Raw genomic sequence first — 18,810 nt, 5'->3', positions numbered from 1 at the left:
TTCCTGCCTGGCAAGGCAGCCCAGGCTGCACCATCTGCTCCACTGCTCCTCACAGGGAACACAACTTTTTCTGCTGGTACTAGAAATTTCATTAAACACAAGCAAGGCTGGAACAAGCTCACACACAGAGAGCTGTGCATGTTCCAGGGAGCTGTTGGGAGGCTGTGCTGGCCTGTGTCTCACTGTCAGAACACCAGCACACTCTTAGCAAGCCACTGGAGCTCTGTGGAGATGCTTCATAGACTGGACATGGATCAAAGCCTCCTCTCTGTCATTTTTACCCAGCCCTGCAGTAGAAGGATGTAGTCTGTGATACAGGCATGGTCTGCACTCATAGGTAAAGCAGCCAGAGCTGGCAGAGGATTTCAGGGACACGTTAAAGTCTTCAAAGGAAGAGGGGTGACAGGGAGTGCGTGGACACCTTGGTGCCACCCTGTATGAACACAACCCCACCTCAGCTATGCTCCAGGGCACTGCACCGTGCTGACAAAGCACATCCAGGCACTTCAGAGCCAGCCAGCCAGAAACCACACTGCAGCAGAACCGAGGGCTGCTTGCCATCCCCCTGATCCCAGCACTCCAGGCCATGCAGCTGGGAAGCAGGATGTGGGGCACAGGGGGGCTGCAGGTGGGTAACTGAACCCCAACAAGCTGCACCAGTAGCAAAGCAAACCCCTCTTCCCACAGCCCCCTCCTGCCAGCACCAGCCCTCCCCAGGAGCAAGGAAAGGGATGAAACTGCTCACCTGGTTGTTCCACACTCAGCTCTTTCACCTGTAAGAAACACAAGTTGCCATCATCCCTCCACATCAGCCAAAGCACTTAAGAGCACAGCTGCACGGGTGCTCACACCCTCACTGCTGGCTCCTACACCCCAAGGAATGCTTCTGGCATTTGGGAGGAGAGATGCCCACCTGATGCCCCCACCATGAAAAGACGGATTAGAAATCTGGAGGGAGAAGATTAGAATCTTCTGGGGGAGAAGAGGGAGATGAGAGAAAGAGGCAGAGGGTGGGAGTGAGTGACAATCTCTGCTGCTGGAGAAGTAACCCAGCACTTCAGCACACGGTGTCAGATTCAAAGAGATCTATGTGCACTCCCAAAGAAAAATGGGAGGAGTAATTCAAGGAAATCATGATTTTGCATATCATGGGCTAGCTGAGCAGCAGCAGGCAGGCACAGAAGCATCAGGAGAACACACAGGTGAGGTTGACAGGTGACACATGATTTAAACCCTCCCAGGGGATTGGAAGATCCTTTCTGGACCCGACCCCAACTCACCTTCTCCCAGAGTTTGCTTCAGCAGGTCGTGTTTAGCCTGGAGCTTCGTGATGAGGTTACTGCCATTCAGATACTCCTTAAATTTCTGGAATGAAAGAACAAACAGGGTGGGTTAAGCACCACAGCCCCTAATGGACACTCACTGCTGCCTGGGGACTGCTGGGGGGCTCAGGAGGCTGCACCAGCTGCAGGGCTCAGCAGGGTCTAATCACTTCTCCCTGCTCCAGCCACTGCCTGATGGTCTCATTAGCCTGGTCTCCTTGGAGCTGCCCCTCCTGCCCGGGAATGCAGGGAGGCACAAAGAGTTCAAAGCTGCCTTTCTTTTGTCAGCCTTCTGGGAACAGCCTAGGAAATCAAAGCAGCTTTCCCGGCACTGCCAAGGCTTTGCCTGTGTGCAAACCAACAGTGCCAAGTAAGAGCTCCCAGTGCTGAGCCCTCGCAGGCAAGGGACTGCCAGGTGTTCTGTGCAGCAAGTGACACTGTGCAGAACTCCCCATGGCACAGTGAGGCTGAGGACACCCAGGAACGCTCCAGAGCAAGGCACTGCACACATAAGAGGGAAGAGGGAGACAAGAGGTGGAAAACAGAGAACGGGAAAGATCAAATCTCTGCAAAAACCATTAAAGTAATCCCAAGCATAATTCCAAATGAAAATTGCAATTTCTCCCCACTTTATAACAATATTATTAAGAGAAAGTAGAAGCTCTTCTATGCATATGTAATACATCACAAGATGCTGTTAACTGTAGGCTATGACACACACTGAAATGAAGGAGACTTCTGGAGAACTCATGGCTGTTGCCTGCATTTCAGGTACCAGAACAGAGACCAAGCTCTGCCTGGGAGGGCAGCACGAGAGCTGCAGGGCAGGCACACACACCACAGCCCAGCTTTTGTGCCATCCTTGGCCTCCAAGAGGCTTCAGCTCACCTGTGGGCCAAGGGCAAATTTAAGCTGTATAGGCTAGAGAGGAAGACTTGGCTCACAGCTCCTAGTCCTGAAGGCCTTCCCAAAGAGACTCAGCATGGTAGCCCACGGTGAGGCCATCAGGAGTCTGAGCCTCTCCTACTCCACTCAATAAGCTTTCAATCTCATCTGGCTGCTGCAGTTGTTCCTTCAAAGAGAAGAACAAGGCAGGCACTGAATTGTCAGTCCCTATGTAGTGCCCTGCCACTGAAATGCACTCCAGACCCAGATCTGACAGAAGACAAATACTTAAAGAGATTGAATTGGTTCTTGCTCTTCACTAATGAGCACTTAACTGGGCCTCAGCCCTGGCAATTAACGCTCCCTGTCCTGTATGGCCTGAGCTGAGACTCACAGTGAAATAGAACATTTCAGTCTCCTGCTGGTTGGCTCTCCTCTTGGCAATGTTGATTTTGCTCATGTAGGTCTCTGATGCAGCTGATTTGACCGACTCAGTGGAGCGGCTGTGCTGGAAAGCATCTGAAACATCAAAATCTTCCACTGTCAGCATGTCCTGCAAGGTCTGCATGGTGGCATCCAGCGTTTTCCGTACCTATCAGAAACAGGACAGCGTGGGTTTGGGGCACACTGGGAAAAGGACACATCTTGAGCCAAAACAATCACCCAACAGGCAGCTCCTGAGCCCTGGGCTAGCACTGGCTGCGGTCTGTGGGCACTTCCAGCTCTGCCACAGGAGGGGCTCCACACCTGAGCACACCAAGAAAGCTCCAGTGGGAGAAAGGCTCAGCAGTGCTGCCCACAGAGCCAACCTCTTACCTCTTCATTCTCGATCTTGAGGGTGGCCAGCCGAGACTGCAGCTGGTGGTACCGCATCAGCAGCTCGGTCTGCACAGGCTGCTGGGCGCTCACCTGGCACACCTGAGACAGGACACATTCCACGGGTCATGCGTGGACCAGACAAAGATTCCCACACCCAAACAATTCCCTGCAGCCCCCACAAGCTCCTGGCAGCCTCCAGAGAGGCTGTGCTGCCGTTTGTCCCATCAGCACTGCCCTCGACCCGGGCCAGCACTGAGCATTTCGCTCAGCACTCTGCCATCTCCCAATTACAGCAGGTTAATCACAGCTCCCCTGTGCAGATCTGGGGGGCAGAGAAAGCCAAACCACGGGCTCCCTAATTGGGAGAGACACGGAGCCAGAGGCAGCCTGAAAGGAGGAGCCCTAACGAGCCAGGAGTCTCATTAGGAAAGGAAACAGGAACAGCAGAGTGTGAAGGCAGCAGGGAGGGGTAAGGAGTCGGGAGCAATTTCACAGTGATGGTTTAGAGGGGCAGGCCAGCCCCAAGGTGAGCACTTACCTCATCCCCCATGTGAGGCTGGAACTCGAACCTGAGGGGCGGGCAGAAGACCTGGTTGCACATGTCCATGATGGTGTGCTTGTCGCTCCGCGCGTCCAGGTTGTCCACGGCGTTCTCGATGATGTCCAGCCCCTCGTGGCGCGACGTTTCCAGGTTGTACTCAGCAGACAGGTACGTCCTGAACGTCCGGGCAAGGCTGGCGTGGAACCCCAGATCACAGCACTGAGAAACACAAGCCAGGGTGGGTCACACAAACCCTCCCAAAACGCTTCACAAGGTTCTCACAAGGTGTGTCAGTGTGCCCTGCAGTGTGTGCACATCCTGCTCTGTCCTGAGCAGCTCCCACCATGGAGCAGTTCCTCATGCTGCTGATCACTCTCATGTCTGTCTTGAGGAAAATGGCAAAACGTGGAGTTAATTGCTGCCAAAATACTGTACTTTAGACAAAAAAAACTGGTTTTAAACATTGTCCTCGCTATAATTGAATTTGGCATGTCAAATGTCATGCCAGCACAGGAATCTGCTGCCCTGAAAGCTCCATCAGAGCTGAGCAAGCCCAAACTGTGACCAATCCCCACCTTGTCACCCAAGCAGAGCACTGAATGCCACATCCAGCTATTCCTTGAACACCTCCAGGCATGGAAACTCCACCACCTCCCTGGGCAGCCCATTCCAGTGTCTGACAACCCTTTCCATGAAGAAATATTTCTTGAAATTCATATCAATAAACTCGAAGTGAAATCCAAAAACTCATTTGGTGCCACAAGCGGCTCCAGCCCAAGAAGGCGTCTCATGGTTGGTGCTGATGTGAGGAGACATTGCTCAGCTCAGATCACATCACAGCAGGGTTGTGCTTGCTTCAGCCTCTGCTAAAACCAGCAGCAGCAAAGCTACACTGGGCCAATTCCCAGCCCCGCTGCCCCTCCTAGTCTTTGAAAGCTGCGAAACCCCATGTGCAATAATGAGGAGTTTTGTAAAAACTATCCAATTGTCACAGCCCTCCATTTATCCTGCTTCTATTTAGCTTCTAAGCACATTAATTGAGAGCATGGGCAGTTATGGACTGGCACAGACCTGCCTTAAAAAAATCAACAAGCAACACAAAAAAGAATTGAAATGAATTTCCATTTCCTGCTCGGGGCAAAAGCTCATTCTGTGCTGCAAGTCTCTGCCGTGAGACAGTTTCACATGAACACCCTACGACCACTCCAGGCTGCACAGAAACCCCAAAGCTGGAACAGTGCAGACGGGGCAGGAACCAGGGCTGGGAGCCCTGTGCCAGCACTGGGGCAGGAGCAGCACTCCTGCCATGACCAGCTGTGCCCTGGAATGGACTGGGAGCTCCCCAACACCTCCCAGCCCTTACCCGTGTTCTTCCACCCCCTGAAATCAGGGCTACTTTGCTACAAAAAACAGCTCCAGGAGGAAATACCTGCCACTGTTCAAGAGTGGGAATTCCCAAAGCACGCAAAACTGAGCCACTACGAGGCAAAGCACTGAATGCCACAGCACCCAAGGAGAGGGGCTCGGGGCATTGCCAGCTGCTTTTAGGACAAAATTCCATGTGAAATGTTTCCCTTTTTTGCTGCTAGACTTGCACTGAAGCCAGCAGTGATGTGCAGTGCCCGGAGATCAGCTGCTCCTGAAAACCAGGGCAGGCACTTCCCACACACACTGCAGCCCTTGAAGTCCCTGGAGATCAGCACTGTGCCGGCTGCTTCACACACGGGTGCCCAGAGAAGAAAAGACAGAGCAGGGACTTCCACGCAATTCCCAGAGGAACACACAATGGGGAGGGGAAAAGAAAAAGGAAGGAAAAAAAGACTTCAAACCGATGCTCCCAGCCCCAGAACAAATGGCATTTTCTCACCCCTCTCATCCCTTTGATGGCAAATAAATTAGAACCACAAATAATGATCCCCAGCCCTTCCGCAGCGCCTTTCATCTGCCAAGCTCAGAGCTCCCCAAGCATTAATCCATCACGCCTGGTAACACCCTGCAAGGGCTGGGAAGATCCCAGTGCTCAGCCTGAGAAACCAACTGGCTCCTGGAGCTCCAGCAAGCACGTTTGGCCAAAACACCATGAAAGCAGCCAAGTACCTGGGTGCCTCCCACCGCCCACCCCAGAGCTGCAGCACTGCCTGCAAACAAAGAGCCCAACTCATTTCCTCTGCTCTGTTCCCCCTTTTCTGCCTTTTTTCTTATTTGTTAAAAAATAACATTCTGCATTAGTTTAATTGTATGCATAATATATAATAATTATATGCCTGTTTTAATTTCTGGCCTCTACTCTCCTGATGCTGCCTCAAAACCCAGAGCTGTACTGAGCAGCAAGTAAATCACAGAACCCCAGAATGGTTTATGTTGGGAGAGACCTTAAAGATTATCCAATTTCAACTACCCTGACATGAACAGGGACACCTTCCACTAGCTCAGGTTGCTCCAAGCCTTGTTCAACCAGGCCAGTAAAGCAAACTGAGGATTTTTGGCATAACTATTTCAACTGCTGTTGCTATTCCCTAACTTGACTCAGCTAATTTTTCCAGGGACCAAGCAATTTGACAGTTCCATGTAATGCTGAATTTCCTCAGAGTTCCCCTCCTTTCCTGGCTTGTCTCAGACACACCAAACACTAATCCTTAGGGAAGTAAGTTGCTGTTGCAGGACTCAGAGGAGGCTGCACGCATTTTGTATCCAGTGATATCTTTCATGTGACCACTTCAAACTATCTTGCAGCCATTTCCCACAGAACTCCAGAGGGATGGATAAGGAGCTTTATCTCCTCTTCACATACGTGGCCAAAAAGATTAACTTGGTCACAGAGTTAATGACAGAAATGAGACAAGCGCAGCATTTAAACAGATGCACGTGTCATCCATGGAGGAGGCCCCATGGAGCATGGCCAGTCCAAGGCTAACTTGATCTGTCTCTATATCCTTCCATTCCTTTCTAGGACAAAACAACAAGGCCACTGGAGACAGAGGGGCAGACAGCTCTGTGCCCCTTCACAGCTCCTCTGATGGGTTTTACAATTCTCATTAGCCACAGCCCCTGGAGGGCTCCCACCCTCCCAGAGCAGGAGAGTGGAGCACAGCTTTGTCACCAGCACTGCTGCAGGGATGCTCAGGGAGTGACTGATGTCAAGGCTGTGCCTAAGAGATGCCACTGAGGCACCTGGGGTCTGGGGGAAACACGGTAAATTTGGGGTAAATTTACAGGGGTGGTGCTCTGGCAGGTCGGATTTGGGGCCAGCAGGAGCCACAGGAGCAGGACCAGCCAGGCTCTGCTGCCCCCTGAAGCCCCTTCTCACCCAACCCCTCCCTGCAGAGCTGCTCCCTCCCTCGTGGGCTCAGCTGCCCTGCACAGACCCCTCCAGCACCACTGGAACCCGGGGACTTGGACTCATTTCTTCTGGAACTGCTGAAGCCCTCCTTGCCTCACCCCTGTAAAATACAGAGAACTTGTACAAAAGCCTGTTCAGATAAACTGCTCTCCCTAAAGGATATAGGACACCCATGCCCAGCTCACACATCCAATATTTTGTTTCTTTGGTGAATAGAATTTGCGATCAGGGAAATTCCATTGCTCCATTTTAAAGATGCTTTAGCTGAAGTCCCTGAAGGGATTCCTGGAGTGCAGGAGAAATGTCATTTGCTGACTCCAGTGGAAGCGTCAGGGAGGAAATAAAAGTTGGGAGGAATAACATAAACAGAGCAAAAATGGAATTCAGCAAATCTCCAGAAAATCAAAGTCAAAAAAACTCCACAGAAGTAAGTCATTCCTGCTTAAAAAATAATTAAACAAAAGAGAGAATATACACCACAAAAGCACAAAGCCTGCAGAGAAATCAAGGTGTTCTCACACCTCACCATTCAAATGTCTCCATAATCAACTTACTTGTTTTTAACACATCTTTAATAATAAAGAGAACAAAAGGGACATAACGAAGAGTATTTTATCATATATCAAAACCTTGAAGTCATCAGGGATTTTGCATCAGATTTATTTTAATTCTCAGAAGTGTAACCACATGCTAATGAGCTAGGAAAGGAGGTAAACACTCAAGCAGCTTTTTATATTGTACATTTAGGTAATGCTGGTAACTCAGTGCTTCAAGCTCAGCTATTTATGCACTTACTGAGGCAACTCCAGCAGGTAAAAACTGCACTGTGCAATCTACAGGCTGTGAGATGCCCGTTAAAGGAAGACGCATAAATCCTTTCTCTGGGTGAATCCCTTCTCTGAATCATCTCAAAGCAGTTTGCAGGAGCCACCAGGGCTCAGTTCCTGCCACTGCCATGAACCTGCCTGCAGCAGTTCCTGCCCTGAGGCTTTTCCCTGCAGGGAGCACCAGGACAGAGCCCTGAAGGTGCCTTCCCCAGCCAGGACAGCACTGCTACGAGTCCTGAATCCCACCAAAGTCACCAAGTAGTAAAAAGAAAAAAAACCCCCTCTGTTCCAGCACCAAAACCAAGGCTGTGTCTGACCTTGGGAAGCATTTCCCTGTCTCAAACACAACCAATGGAAAGAAACCTCAGTGACACCTGGCTCACCACAAGGCAAATCAAATCCACAGGACATCTGCAGCCCCAGATAAGAATTACCCTAAAGCCCCCACAGACACCCCTTCACCAGCACAGGGCAGTGCAGTTGGGAGCTCAGCCAGGCTGGTGGGCACAGGGAGGGACTCACGTCGATGAGGTCGGACACGTCGTGGATGTAATATTTGCTGACGGCTGCGTTGGTGGCCGCCAGGTTCAGCAGGTAGTCATTCCTGGCTTTTGTACACTTCAGCTTGTTCTCAGAATACTTGGCTTGTCTCTGAAAAAGCAGAATGGAGTGTCAGAGCACAAACAGGATGGCACTGGCACAGCTTCTCCTGCCACAGAGTCCCAGAGCACCCTGCAGCCTGGGTGCGACGAGGTAATTACTAAAAGTTGGTATCTGGTATGAAAACAGAGACCTTGCCAGGGCGGAGGAGATCCCATCTGAACACCCCTCGCACAGCCAGCCATGATGAGTGCATCCTGCTCAGAGGTACTTGGAACCCTGAGCACAGCTGCTGCTGGGGATTTTGGCATCAGTCAAAACCAGAGGGCCAAATTTTCCCCCAGAAATGCTGACATATGTTTGGACTTGCTCCAGATGTGTGCAGCTGTATCAAAGTGGAATCTGGCCCAGAGGCCCAAGCTACACAATTCAGAACAGGACCCAGAATTCAAAACTGTAGGAAAGCAGATGTGCTCCAGATCTGGGACATCTGCTCAGGCAGATCCCTGCTCTGAAGGCTGAATCAAAAGATTAACCCTTGTGAGAGGTTCACTGTTAGAAATGTCCCAGGGCTGGGTGCACTAGCAAGTAAATGCATGCTGCTGGGGAAGCTATCTCCTTTTCTCTAAAATTAACACAAAAACTTGTGGAGATCCTGAGACCTGGGGAATTGCCTGAGACCAGAATGGCACAAAGTGTTTTGCCTAGTAAATCCATCGAAATAATGCACTCTCACTCCCAGACACTCCACAGAGAAAGAACACTGGTATTTTATAGATCCAACTATTTTTTCACTACCAGGAGTCAGTGCCTGGGTAAATCCAAGGCTGTTGCTCATTTTCAAAAGCACATCTTTAAAGAACACATCACAGACAAACCCCAGTTCCCCAGAGCAGGGGCTGTGTCTGGACCAGGATCCAGCACCACTCCAAGCCTGGGGCCCTGCCCTCCCTGGAGCCTCTCAGGTCCCAGCTGGCACAGCCAGGTCCCCACCACACCATGGCCAAAGCCACTGGTGGAAAAGCAGCTCCCACCAGCCCTCCCTGTCCTGTGCTCCAGGAGCCACCCAAGGCCCCTCCAGCTGCCTGTCTCAGCAATCCCTGCACAGACACAGTCAGGAAGGTGCCACGGGTGGCCACGTGGCTCCTGTGCAGGTCCAGCACCCTGTCCAAGGCTGCCCTGCCCATCTCTGTCGCCATCCTGACTCTTGAGTCAAACCTCCTCTAGAAGCTGGTTCTGGCCCTTCTCCACAGCCAGGAGCAGGGAAGACACTTGTGATGGCCTCCTGGGGCTGCCTTCCAGCAGAAGGTGCACACGAGACACCAGCCTTCCCAACCCCTTCCCAGAGACCCAGGAATGGCCTCACAGGCAGAGATGAGGCTGGAGCCAACCCCTGCTGCCTGCAGGGAGCCCCAGCCCCAGCCCAGCTCCCTCCTCCTTCCCTCTCACCCACCTTCTCTTTCATCTTCTCAATCTTCTTGACGGAGCTGCGCCGCTGCGGCCGGTCCTCGTGTCGCAGCAGGTTCACACTGATGTCCCCTGACTTGTTGAACTGCTTTTCTTCCTGCTTCTCCGCCTCCTTCAGCTTGCTCTCAGCACTGATGCTCTCTGCATGGTACATGTGGTAGGTCTTCATCACCTGCAGGCACAGGAGGTCATGAGCCACCTTCCCCTGGTCACCTGCAGCAGGACAGAGCAGCAGCCCTGGGCAGGGCAAGGGGCTGTGGGGTCATTGGGGCATGAAGGAACAAAGAGGGGAGGAAAGCTTGAGAGATTAATCCCACCCCAGCCCTATTTCAAGAAGCCCCAGGTTGGTCTAAGAACTGTGGTGACACTCAGCCCCACTGTGGGGACGTGATCCAGCACACATCTGCAGTCAAAGAGCACTGCATGCCTGCCAACAGGGAAATAATGAATAACCTCAGAGCTCTGCACCTGGGACAAGGGTCCATGACAAGTGACTGTGAGGGAGGCCATAGTCACTCTGAACTCCCTTTTGACCTAACCCCTGCTCCTACACTTGCTAAGCCATCAAACAGCCCTTGCTCTGCCACCCAGACAGCAGAACCACCCAGAAGTGAAGGAGCTGCAATTCCCAGGCAGAAATGGGCTTTGTCTCCTGTCACCACCTCATCCTCCCCTTGCTGCCACCATCAGGCACAGGCAGTGCCAGGATAGGTGCAGCAGCACCTTGTCCTTCACATTCCAGATCCACAAGAGATGATCCACAAGATCCACGGCCTTCCCTTTCAGAAACAAGAGCCCAAAGGGCACACTGGATCATTTTAACAGGGCTGGCAGGAGGGACATATCTGCTGTTCTCCCTTTATGCCTTTAGTCACACTGTCCCCATCTATCACCTCCCTTTGGGATGTGGATGGTTTACTTCACATTGCCTTGACATGGCCCACAGTGCCCCACTGCTCATTGCCATCAGCCTCAGCAGGGCTGGGCACTGCAGTGGGACACCCTGGGACGTGATGGGATGGGCTGGGATGTGCTAGGACACACTGGGATGGGCTGCCTGAGGCTCAGGGGTTAAAACAGAGCAGGAACCCACAAATGCAGGGAATTTTTACACATGGCTTAATGAAGAAAACACAGAGTTTCCTCAGCTGCAGCTGTCAGCAGGACCCAGAAGTGTTTGACTTAGAGCAGGTCGGGCTGAGCCACATGACCCTTCCTCCTGCCAAGCACAACCTCAGCTGCTGCAGGCTCCCAGTGCTGCATCCACAAACCTGCCACTGCAGGGAGATCCCATCCCACTGCAGGGACAGGCAAGGGACAGTGAGCAAAGGCTCCTGCTTTGGCCCTGAGCTGCTGCGTTTCCAAACCCTGCAAATTCTTAACACAGACTCCAGCCGCATACTTCAATCTGCCTTTTCTGCAGTGAGTGTCACAGGACATGCATAAAGCAATGATTCCTGGGGTTTTTTTAAAGCGAAAGACCAGAGGGTCTGGCCTCCTCATCCTCACCATCTACATCTTCTTGTGAAACACACAGAGGGAAGTGAAAAAGCAAAGTGCTGCATATCAGGGCTTCAGGCAGTAAGAGGAAAGCCCTGACACAACATGACACAGGAGCCCAACAAGTAACAGGGGTCCAAACTGCAGGATTTCTGTGAAATCTAAAGGTTGTGGGACCGTTACCCAACCTTAAACGGCTCACTGTGCTCCTCACCAGCTGCCTTCCACACAGCTCACTCTTGGAAATTCGGAGGATATTTGTATAATATCTGCCTTAATTTTGGCCGGGGCCAAGCTGCAGTGCAGCAATCAGCCCCTGATCTGCAATTCCCTGGTGCCATCTCGGTGCCTGCAATCAGATCACGCTGTCCCTGGCTTGCACTGCTGTGACACAAAGACAAACTGCCACAGCTGCGTCCCAGGGATCCTTCCTGCAAATCAGTTAATTAGCTGCAGCCAAGGAGGAAAAATATGTTCCAATGTTCATTAGTTATTTAACAACACGAGTTGTGTTTTCCATATTAATTACACGTTCTGGATAAGGGCTGTTGCCAAAATACCGGCCGTAAATGGCACTGCTGGCAGTCTCCAGCTCCAAGGGCTTTGTTCTCCTCAACAGCTCATCCCCAAGGCTCTGAGCCAGCAGAGGAGCCAGAGCAGAAATGGGGTGAACATGTCAGGTACAGGGCCAGGCCCCCTCATTCTTCTGCCTTTGCCAGCTCCAGCTGGTACCTCTCTGCTGGAATCAATAAGGAGGAACCAAAGGAACAAAGCTGGTTTAAATTCACAGCTGAGCTATTTCTGCACAAAACCATTCACAAGCATCTCCACTTCAGAATGAAAGTCATCCACTTGTTTTGATTAAAATCAGTGTGGTTTTGGTTCTCTGCATACAGCGTCTACAGGGTGACTTGCATCTGAACAGCAATAAGGCTGAGTTAAAATCAATGTGGTTGTTTTGGCTTAAGTTTGAGACAGTGAATGCATGAGAAGCTTGTAAAAAATTGCGGATTCCTCCCAATGCACAGAATTCCCCTTGGAGAGGCTTAAAAAGCAGCCTTGCCATGGCATGGATGAGCTGTGGGTAAAGGCCTGGCCAGAGGCAGGAAAATCGCGTTCCCCATGCTGAGAGCAGACAAGTGACATTTCTGCAGAAGCAGCAGCCTGCTGTCCTGTGAGCCAGACCCTTCTCCTGCGTCTGGTTTTGGCAGCAGCCACAGTCCCAAGGTGCTGCACAGAACACACCAGCAGCAGCTCAGCCCCAAAGGTGTCCCCAGCCCCCCTGAGCCAGGGGCAGCTGGGCAGAGCTCTCTGACCAGCAGGAGCTGCTGGCCCCAGCAGATGAGAGGTGACCCTGAGCGCCCCACAGGATTCTTCCCCGGTTTTTGAACCCAGTGTGTCCCTTCCCTGCTCCTTCCTGGCTGGATGGATGACACAACCCGTTTGTTATCCCAGCAGCAAGGCTGAACACAAACACAGAGCTCCTCCAGCTGCTGCAGTTTCACCATTCAAACCAGTCTGCTTCACCATCCAGGCCCGTTCTGCACAGCACACGGAGCAAAGCAGTGGAGGGGAGAAATCTCAGCTCCTATGAGGACGAGCAGAAATCACCCTGTGTGCTCCTCCCTGGCCACCCTGACCCCCCCAGTGACCCCACGGGTCCCTGTCCCCTGCCTGGGCTCAGAGCAGACTGGTCCACAGCTACTCAGGTCAGCCCACCCCTTGTTAGTCTTTCCTTGTTTTGCATGTCATGCTGCTGCTATAATTAATCTTAATTAGTCACCACCCCAACACATCTTGTGACATTCAACCATCAACAATGCACTCCCAAATCTCACACAGGCTTTTTAATCTGATCTGCTGTCCACCCACACTGCAGGTCTCACAACAATCAAATCCTTCAACAGCCAATGCAGGAACAAAGCTGTTAAGAGGAGATTTATGGCAGAAATTTCAAACACAATCATTCATGTTATGTTGTTTAGGCCGGTTTTTTAAAAAGATGAAATAGAATGATTGTTTAGGAATAAACCTACTTCGGTATTATTTATGTACCAGTTACAGATACAATGAAAGAAAGTAAATATATTATCTCAAAAAAAAAAAAAAGGCAGATTTTAAATGGTTTTGTTACTCCTAAACCACAAATAAAATAAATAAATAATAAAAAAACATTTGCTACAGGGCAAGAGGCAGCAGCAACACAGACTTTTAATACCCTGCTATGAAAACCTGCTTGAAGAGCCATGCCCTGACTAACAGCACATGGTCTCACTGGGAGGCACAGACAACTCTGTGCCAAAGTGCTCCTCAGGGCACAGGACAGAGCTGAACCCCTCTGAGCCAGAAGTTGCTGCATTCCCCAGCAGAAGGACATGTTCAGCCATCCCCCAGGCTCACAGGAGCAGGGAGGTGTCCAACAAACAATCACAGCCAGCTCAGAGCCACTGGTGCCTGGAATCACCAACCCAGAGTGTGAGCAGGGCCAGAAGGTACCACGGTGTGGGAACCCCAGCAGCTGAGAGCATCACCGGCCCAGGGACCACCCTGGATCACCCCAAACATCCCCAGCCACGCTCAAGGGAAGCAGCTGTGAGCCAGCCCTTGGCCTCGGGCAGCTGGGACATCCTCCAGCACTGCCACCACCCCAGTGAGCAGCCAGACTCTCCCAAGGATGAGGGAAGGGAAGGGAAGGGAAGGGAAGGGAAGGGAAGGGAAGGGAAGGGAAGGGAAGGGAAGGGAAGGGAAGGGAAGGGAAGGGAAGGGAAGGGAAGGGAAGGGAAGGGAAGGGAAGGGAAGGGAAGGGAAGGGAAGGGAAGGGAAGGGAAGGGAAGGGAAGGGAAGGGAAGGGAAGGGAAGGGAAGGGAAGGGAAGGGAAGGGAAGGGAAGGGAAGGGAAGGGAAGGGAAGGGAAGGGAAGGGAAGGGAAGGGAAGGGAAGGGAAGGGAAGGGAAGGGAAGGGCCACTCTGCAGGACAGCCAGGGCACAGCCTCTCTGACTGGCCCCGAGGAGTGCTGTGTTCCCCACTGCAGCCAGGAATGTGGGATCAGCTCCTGGCTCACCGTGTACAGCTCATTGGTGACCTTCTGGAGCTCTTCATGCATCTGGAGGCCAATCTCCTTGCTCTGCAAGACAAAAGCAAGAAGAGGTGAGACTGTTATGCTCAAAACATGCTGTTCTAAAGTGAAAATACATTTCAGAGGAATCATAAATGTGAATACACAGTGCAAAGTCTCATGCAGTTCCAGAACTGCTGTGGATTCATTTGAGGTTGGTGTTTGCCCACAGATCACCCAACCTGGGTGTCGGAGGCCATGAGGAGGAACTTCACATCATTTAACTTATTTATCCTGCAAAACAGAAGAATCTAAAATTGCAGGCAATAATGCTTTGCCCTTTCACTGGTAGAACTCATTTCCAGCCCACAGTGAACTCCCCATTTGAGTATAACACCTAACACTCTCCCCCAGTTTGGGGACTGGCACAATCTCACTTTGAGACTGGCAGGGTGCACATCACCCAGTAGCCATCTGTGGGTTTGCAGTTCCCTAGATTGGCATTCTCCAGCCCCACAGCATCACCTGTCAGTCTGCCTTGATCTGAAACACTCTGCTGCTCTGTGATTAAACACATCTGCTGCTGGATCTGAGAGTTCCAGCCAACGCTGGTATTTCAGAGCAAAGTCTATCAGGGCTCCCCAGCACTGGCATCCCAGGTTCACATTTCCCTGGCCATGACCCAGCCCCCCAGCTTCTCCTCAGTAGCCCATTTCCACTGTTCTAACCCAAGTGAACCAAAGCATCTCTGAAAAAGGACATTACAAAATAGCTACACCACAGTTATATAATAAAGTTTCCAGTTTCACAAGAGCAGCAGCCAAAGTTCAGCCAGCTGAGGAGGTACTCACTGCCAGTGAGGAACTCCTGGCATCCTCCTGTCTGCTGAAATCCCATTGTCAGTGTTTTCCCTTTCCTTGCCAGGCAGGATAAGGCAGAGGCAGTCACCAGCCTCCTCCAGCATGGACACAGCCCTTCATGGAGAGGCCACAGCACAGGGAGCTGCCCTGCACTGGAGCTTGGCTGCAGATCAAACCAACTCCTACTGCACCCCTGCAGCTGGAGGTGCTGGGATGTGCTCACCCTGCTTTCCTGCCTGCCTGCAATTACACCACAAATCCCTCCATGGCATCTTCTTGGCTAGGAAATACTTATTATAGCTTGAAGATGTGTTGAAACTAAGTATAGACAGCCCCCTCCTCCCTCCCCTAAACCAAACCAAAACAAAACTGAGCAGTTTCTTCCAGATTTCCTCATATAACTCCAGGAAGTTTTGTGCACGTGGGCAGGGAAAACAACATTCCACCAGTCTGGGTGATGAGAGAAGCCCTCGACACGGAAAGATCCTCTAACTCCAGTCAATGGGACAGCCTACACTTTGGAAGTTTAATCTAGATTATTAGAAGTTAGATTTAAAGCAAAACTTGAAGCAAGGAGTCTAAAGGATGAAAGTCCCACCCAGTAACCACAGTGTGTCCACGTGTTAGTGTCAGGGTACCTAGGACAGTCCCATGCTCAGACTGGTGCACACTGGTCCCACTCCCATGGGTACAAGGTGCCAGGATGATGCCAGTGACCAGAAGGTGCTCACCAGGACCCCTCACCTGGACCCCAGGCCCTGTCCCCTGCCCACCAACACTGATTGTTCTCAGAAGTCTCCCTGGGGCTGGCTAATTCCCAGCAGAGCTGTGATAGGTGTGCATTCCCCCAGACACAGCCCAAAGATGTTTGGGGACCTCCTCATTCCCTACAACTCCCTGTCACGAGGGTACAGCCACGTGGGGTCAGGCTCTGCTCCCAGGGAACAAAGGACAGGACGAGAGGAAACAGCCTCAAGTTGTGCCAGGGAGGTTTAGGTTGAATATTAGGAAAAATTTCTCCTTTGTTCCTGGAGGAATTTAAAAGCTGTGTGGATGTGGCACTTGGGACACGGGTTACTGTTGGCCTTGGCAATGCTGGGGGAAGGGTTGGACTCCATGGTCTCAGAGAGCTTTTCCAACCTAAACCATGCTGTGATTCTAATTAAAGTCAAGGTCTACAAACAGGGGATTGGAGCCCACAGCCGGCAGGAGCTGAGCACATGTACCCCTCCAGCCATCCCTGCTGTCACAGCCACAGGCCACTCCCCAAACCAAGGCTGCCCAAAAGCCTGGGGACAAGGACAGGACAGGACAGGGCAGGACAGGCTGGTGGCAGAAGCCATGGCCCAGGCTGAGCTGCAGCTCCTGCCTCTGCCCTGCATTTCCTGTGCGGCACAGGGCAAGGCCACAAAGCTGTAATTTCCAAACCCAATTTTAGACTCTGAAATAGAGCAACACGAACCGGCTCAGTGCGTTGCTCCGTGAGCTACACCTGCACAGGCAAGCACAGGTGCAGAGCACAGGTAAAGAGCCATTTGCTCATAGACACTACAGCCCAACAGCTGGCCCTGCTGCAGGAAGCCAAAGGGTCTGTGGCACTGCCCAAAGTGAGGATGCTGGAGCCTCTTTCAAGCACAGGCAAGCGAGCAGCTGAAGGACTTGCCTCTCCTCTGAGAAATTACATTTGTGTGCTTACAGGAGTCAACACCAAAACATCATTCCAGTTCCCTGGGACCATCCACAAAAACCAAACTACAATTGAGCTGCTTCTTTTACGCCTCACATTCCTCCTAAAACCCACAGTTGCTCACTGAGACAGCAATGTCTTCAAGTTAGGAATTTATTAAAAATCCTGCCACTGCTGACAAAGTCTGGGAAGCAGCAGCATGAATGACTGGCAACAGAGAACACTTATTCTAAAGACAAAGACAAGAGCTCCCATCCAGACACTACTTCTTCATCCAACCTCCATCCAGGACAAAGCAGCACGGGTTGTAATTAAACTCACTGTCGCAGCACATAATTAAATCCCACACTGGGGAATAACCCAGCACCCTTATTTTGGACATAGCAATGCCCTGTCTCAAATGTGCAATTTCCTGTATCCATACCTGGAAGAAGCATCAAACTTCCTTCCTTCTGCCTCAGCAGAAGGTGAGAGTGGAGCAAACACCTGCCTGGCAATGGGTCCCTCACCCTGGGTTTGAGTCTGCCAGGACATGCTGTGAGGTTTCCTGGTGACAGTCTGTCCCTGACAGCAGAGTGAGCCAGACCTCTGCAGGGACACATCTCAGCACGTCCATTTCCATCAGCACCATCCACACGCTCGCCTCCATCGTCTCCTCCTGCATCGGGAACGTGACTCGCGCACTGGGAGCTCCGGGGAAATCTGCCCAGCTGGGTTTTCTTCTGCTTTCCTCACAGAACGGTTTAGCTTGGAAGGGTTCCCAGCTGGACACAGAGGAGGGGCTGGAGCTGCTGCTGGCCAGGGGGGCAGGAACAAACCACAGTGCCTGGTTCAGTGATGGTGACCCCAGCACTGCCAGGCTCAGCCAGGGAAGCCCAGCTCAGCACCCCAGCTCAGCACCCCGCATCTCCCTAGGCAGATTACCACTTGCTGAGCAATTGCTCCTTAGTTCTGCTCATCCTGCAGCCCTGAGCCCTCCCTGCAGGGATTGTTTACATTTACATAATGAATGCAGCAAACACAAAACCTCCTGGTTCCTTAGGTCCCCGCAGCATGTCACAGGCCATTAATAAACTCTAGATGGGAAGAATTAGAAGTGACATTTCTGGGAAAAAACGTTACCCTAATTTACCATCAAAGAGCAATCTCCAGCACACCCAGCAGCTGAACCATGAGTGTGGGTGCTTTAACCCTTCTGGAGCTGGGTTATCTGCCAGCAGCCTGCACAGTCTGGCCCCTCTGGAGGAGGGCTTGGAGCACTTTACCCACCACACTCAAAGCCGGAATGGACACCACAGTGAAAGACCCCAAAATAAATAACCTGAATATGTCCAAAAGTGGCAGCCTCCCTGTCCACGTGAAAGGCAAACATTGACACACAAAGTCTTTTCCCTGATTTAACTGAATATTATTCCCAGGGACAGGTAAGTCCAAGGAACAAACACAAACACAGTGAAATCACAGATGCCCCCAACTGTAAAGGTTCCTCTGGATGCAAAGCAGCTGCTGGCTCTGGCAGGCTGCAGACAGAGCCAGGCCAGCTCTAGTGGCAGGAGATGGAGGACAGAGAAACAAGGAGCAACCAGGTCTATCAAATTTAAGTGTTGAGCCTTGGAAGTTGAAATTTAAGTTCAAAAATGAGGGGAGATGGAAGAACACCAAACACAAAGAAATAATTCTGCTGAATGGATGAAATACTTCACCATCCTGTCCTAGCTGAAGATTGACATACAACAGAACACTCAAAACACTACACTGAATATATGTCCTTGTCTGCAAGCTGGATGAATTCTTCCTGTGTTTCCAAATGAGCCACGCCATCCACAGACAGAGGCAGGGAAAGCAGAAGAACAGTTGAAATATAAATCTCAAAAAACAGCTCAGAGCAAAATGCAAATGGGAGGAAC

General features: G+C 51.4%; 1 protein-coding gene across 1 annotated transcript in view; it reads right to left on the bottom strand.

The window, feature by feature from the left end:
• The window catches only part of SRGAP3 (SLIT-ROBO Rho GTPase activating protein 3), a 69,531-nt gene that overhangs the window by 14,859 nt on the left and 35,862 nt on the right, over nt 1–18,810 (bottom strand). Inside the window, exons 4-11 of the mRNA XM_062500586.1 lie at nt 14,363–14,425; nt 9,788–9,973; nt 8,257–8,385; nt 3,565–3,786; nt 3,024–3,125; nt 2,602–2,799; nt 1,281–1,365; nt 746–773 (exon numbers count right to left, since the gene is read on the bottom strand). Coding sequence (XP_062356570.1) covers nt 746–773; nt 1,281–1,365; nt 2,602–2,799; nt 3,024–3,125; nt 3,565–3,786; nt 8,257–8,385; nt 9,788–9,973; nt 14,363–14,425 — 1,013 coding nt within the window. The remainder of the gene's footprint in view (nt 1–745; nt 774–1,280; nt 1,366–2,601; nt 2,800–3,023; nt 3,126–3,564; nt 3,787–8,256; nt 8,386–9,787; nt 9,974–14,362; nt 14,426–18,810) is intronic.

This window comes from Cinclus cinclus, chromosome 12, assembly GCF_963662255.1.
Source record: "Cinclus cinclus chromosome 12, bCinCin1.1, whole genome shotgun sequence".
Taxonomy (NCBI): Eukaryota; Metazoa; Chordata; class Aves; order Passeriformes; family Cinclidae; genus Cinclus; species Cinclus cinclus.
The sequence above is the reverse complement of the archived record's forward strand: the minus strand, read 5'-3'. Positions and strand labels throughout refer to the sequence as shown.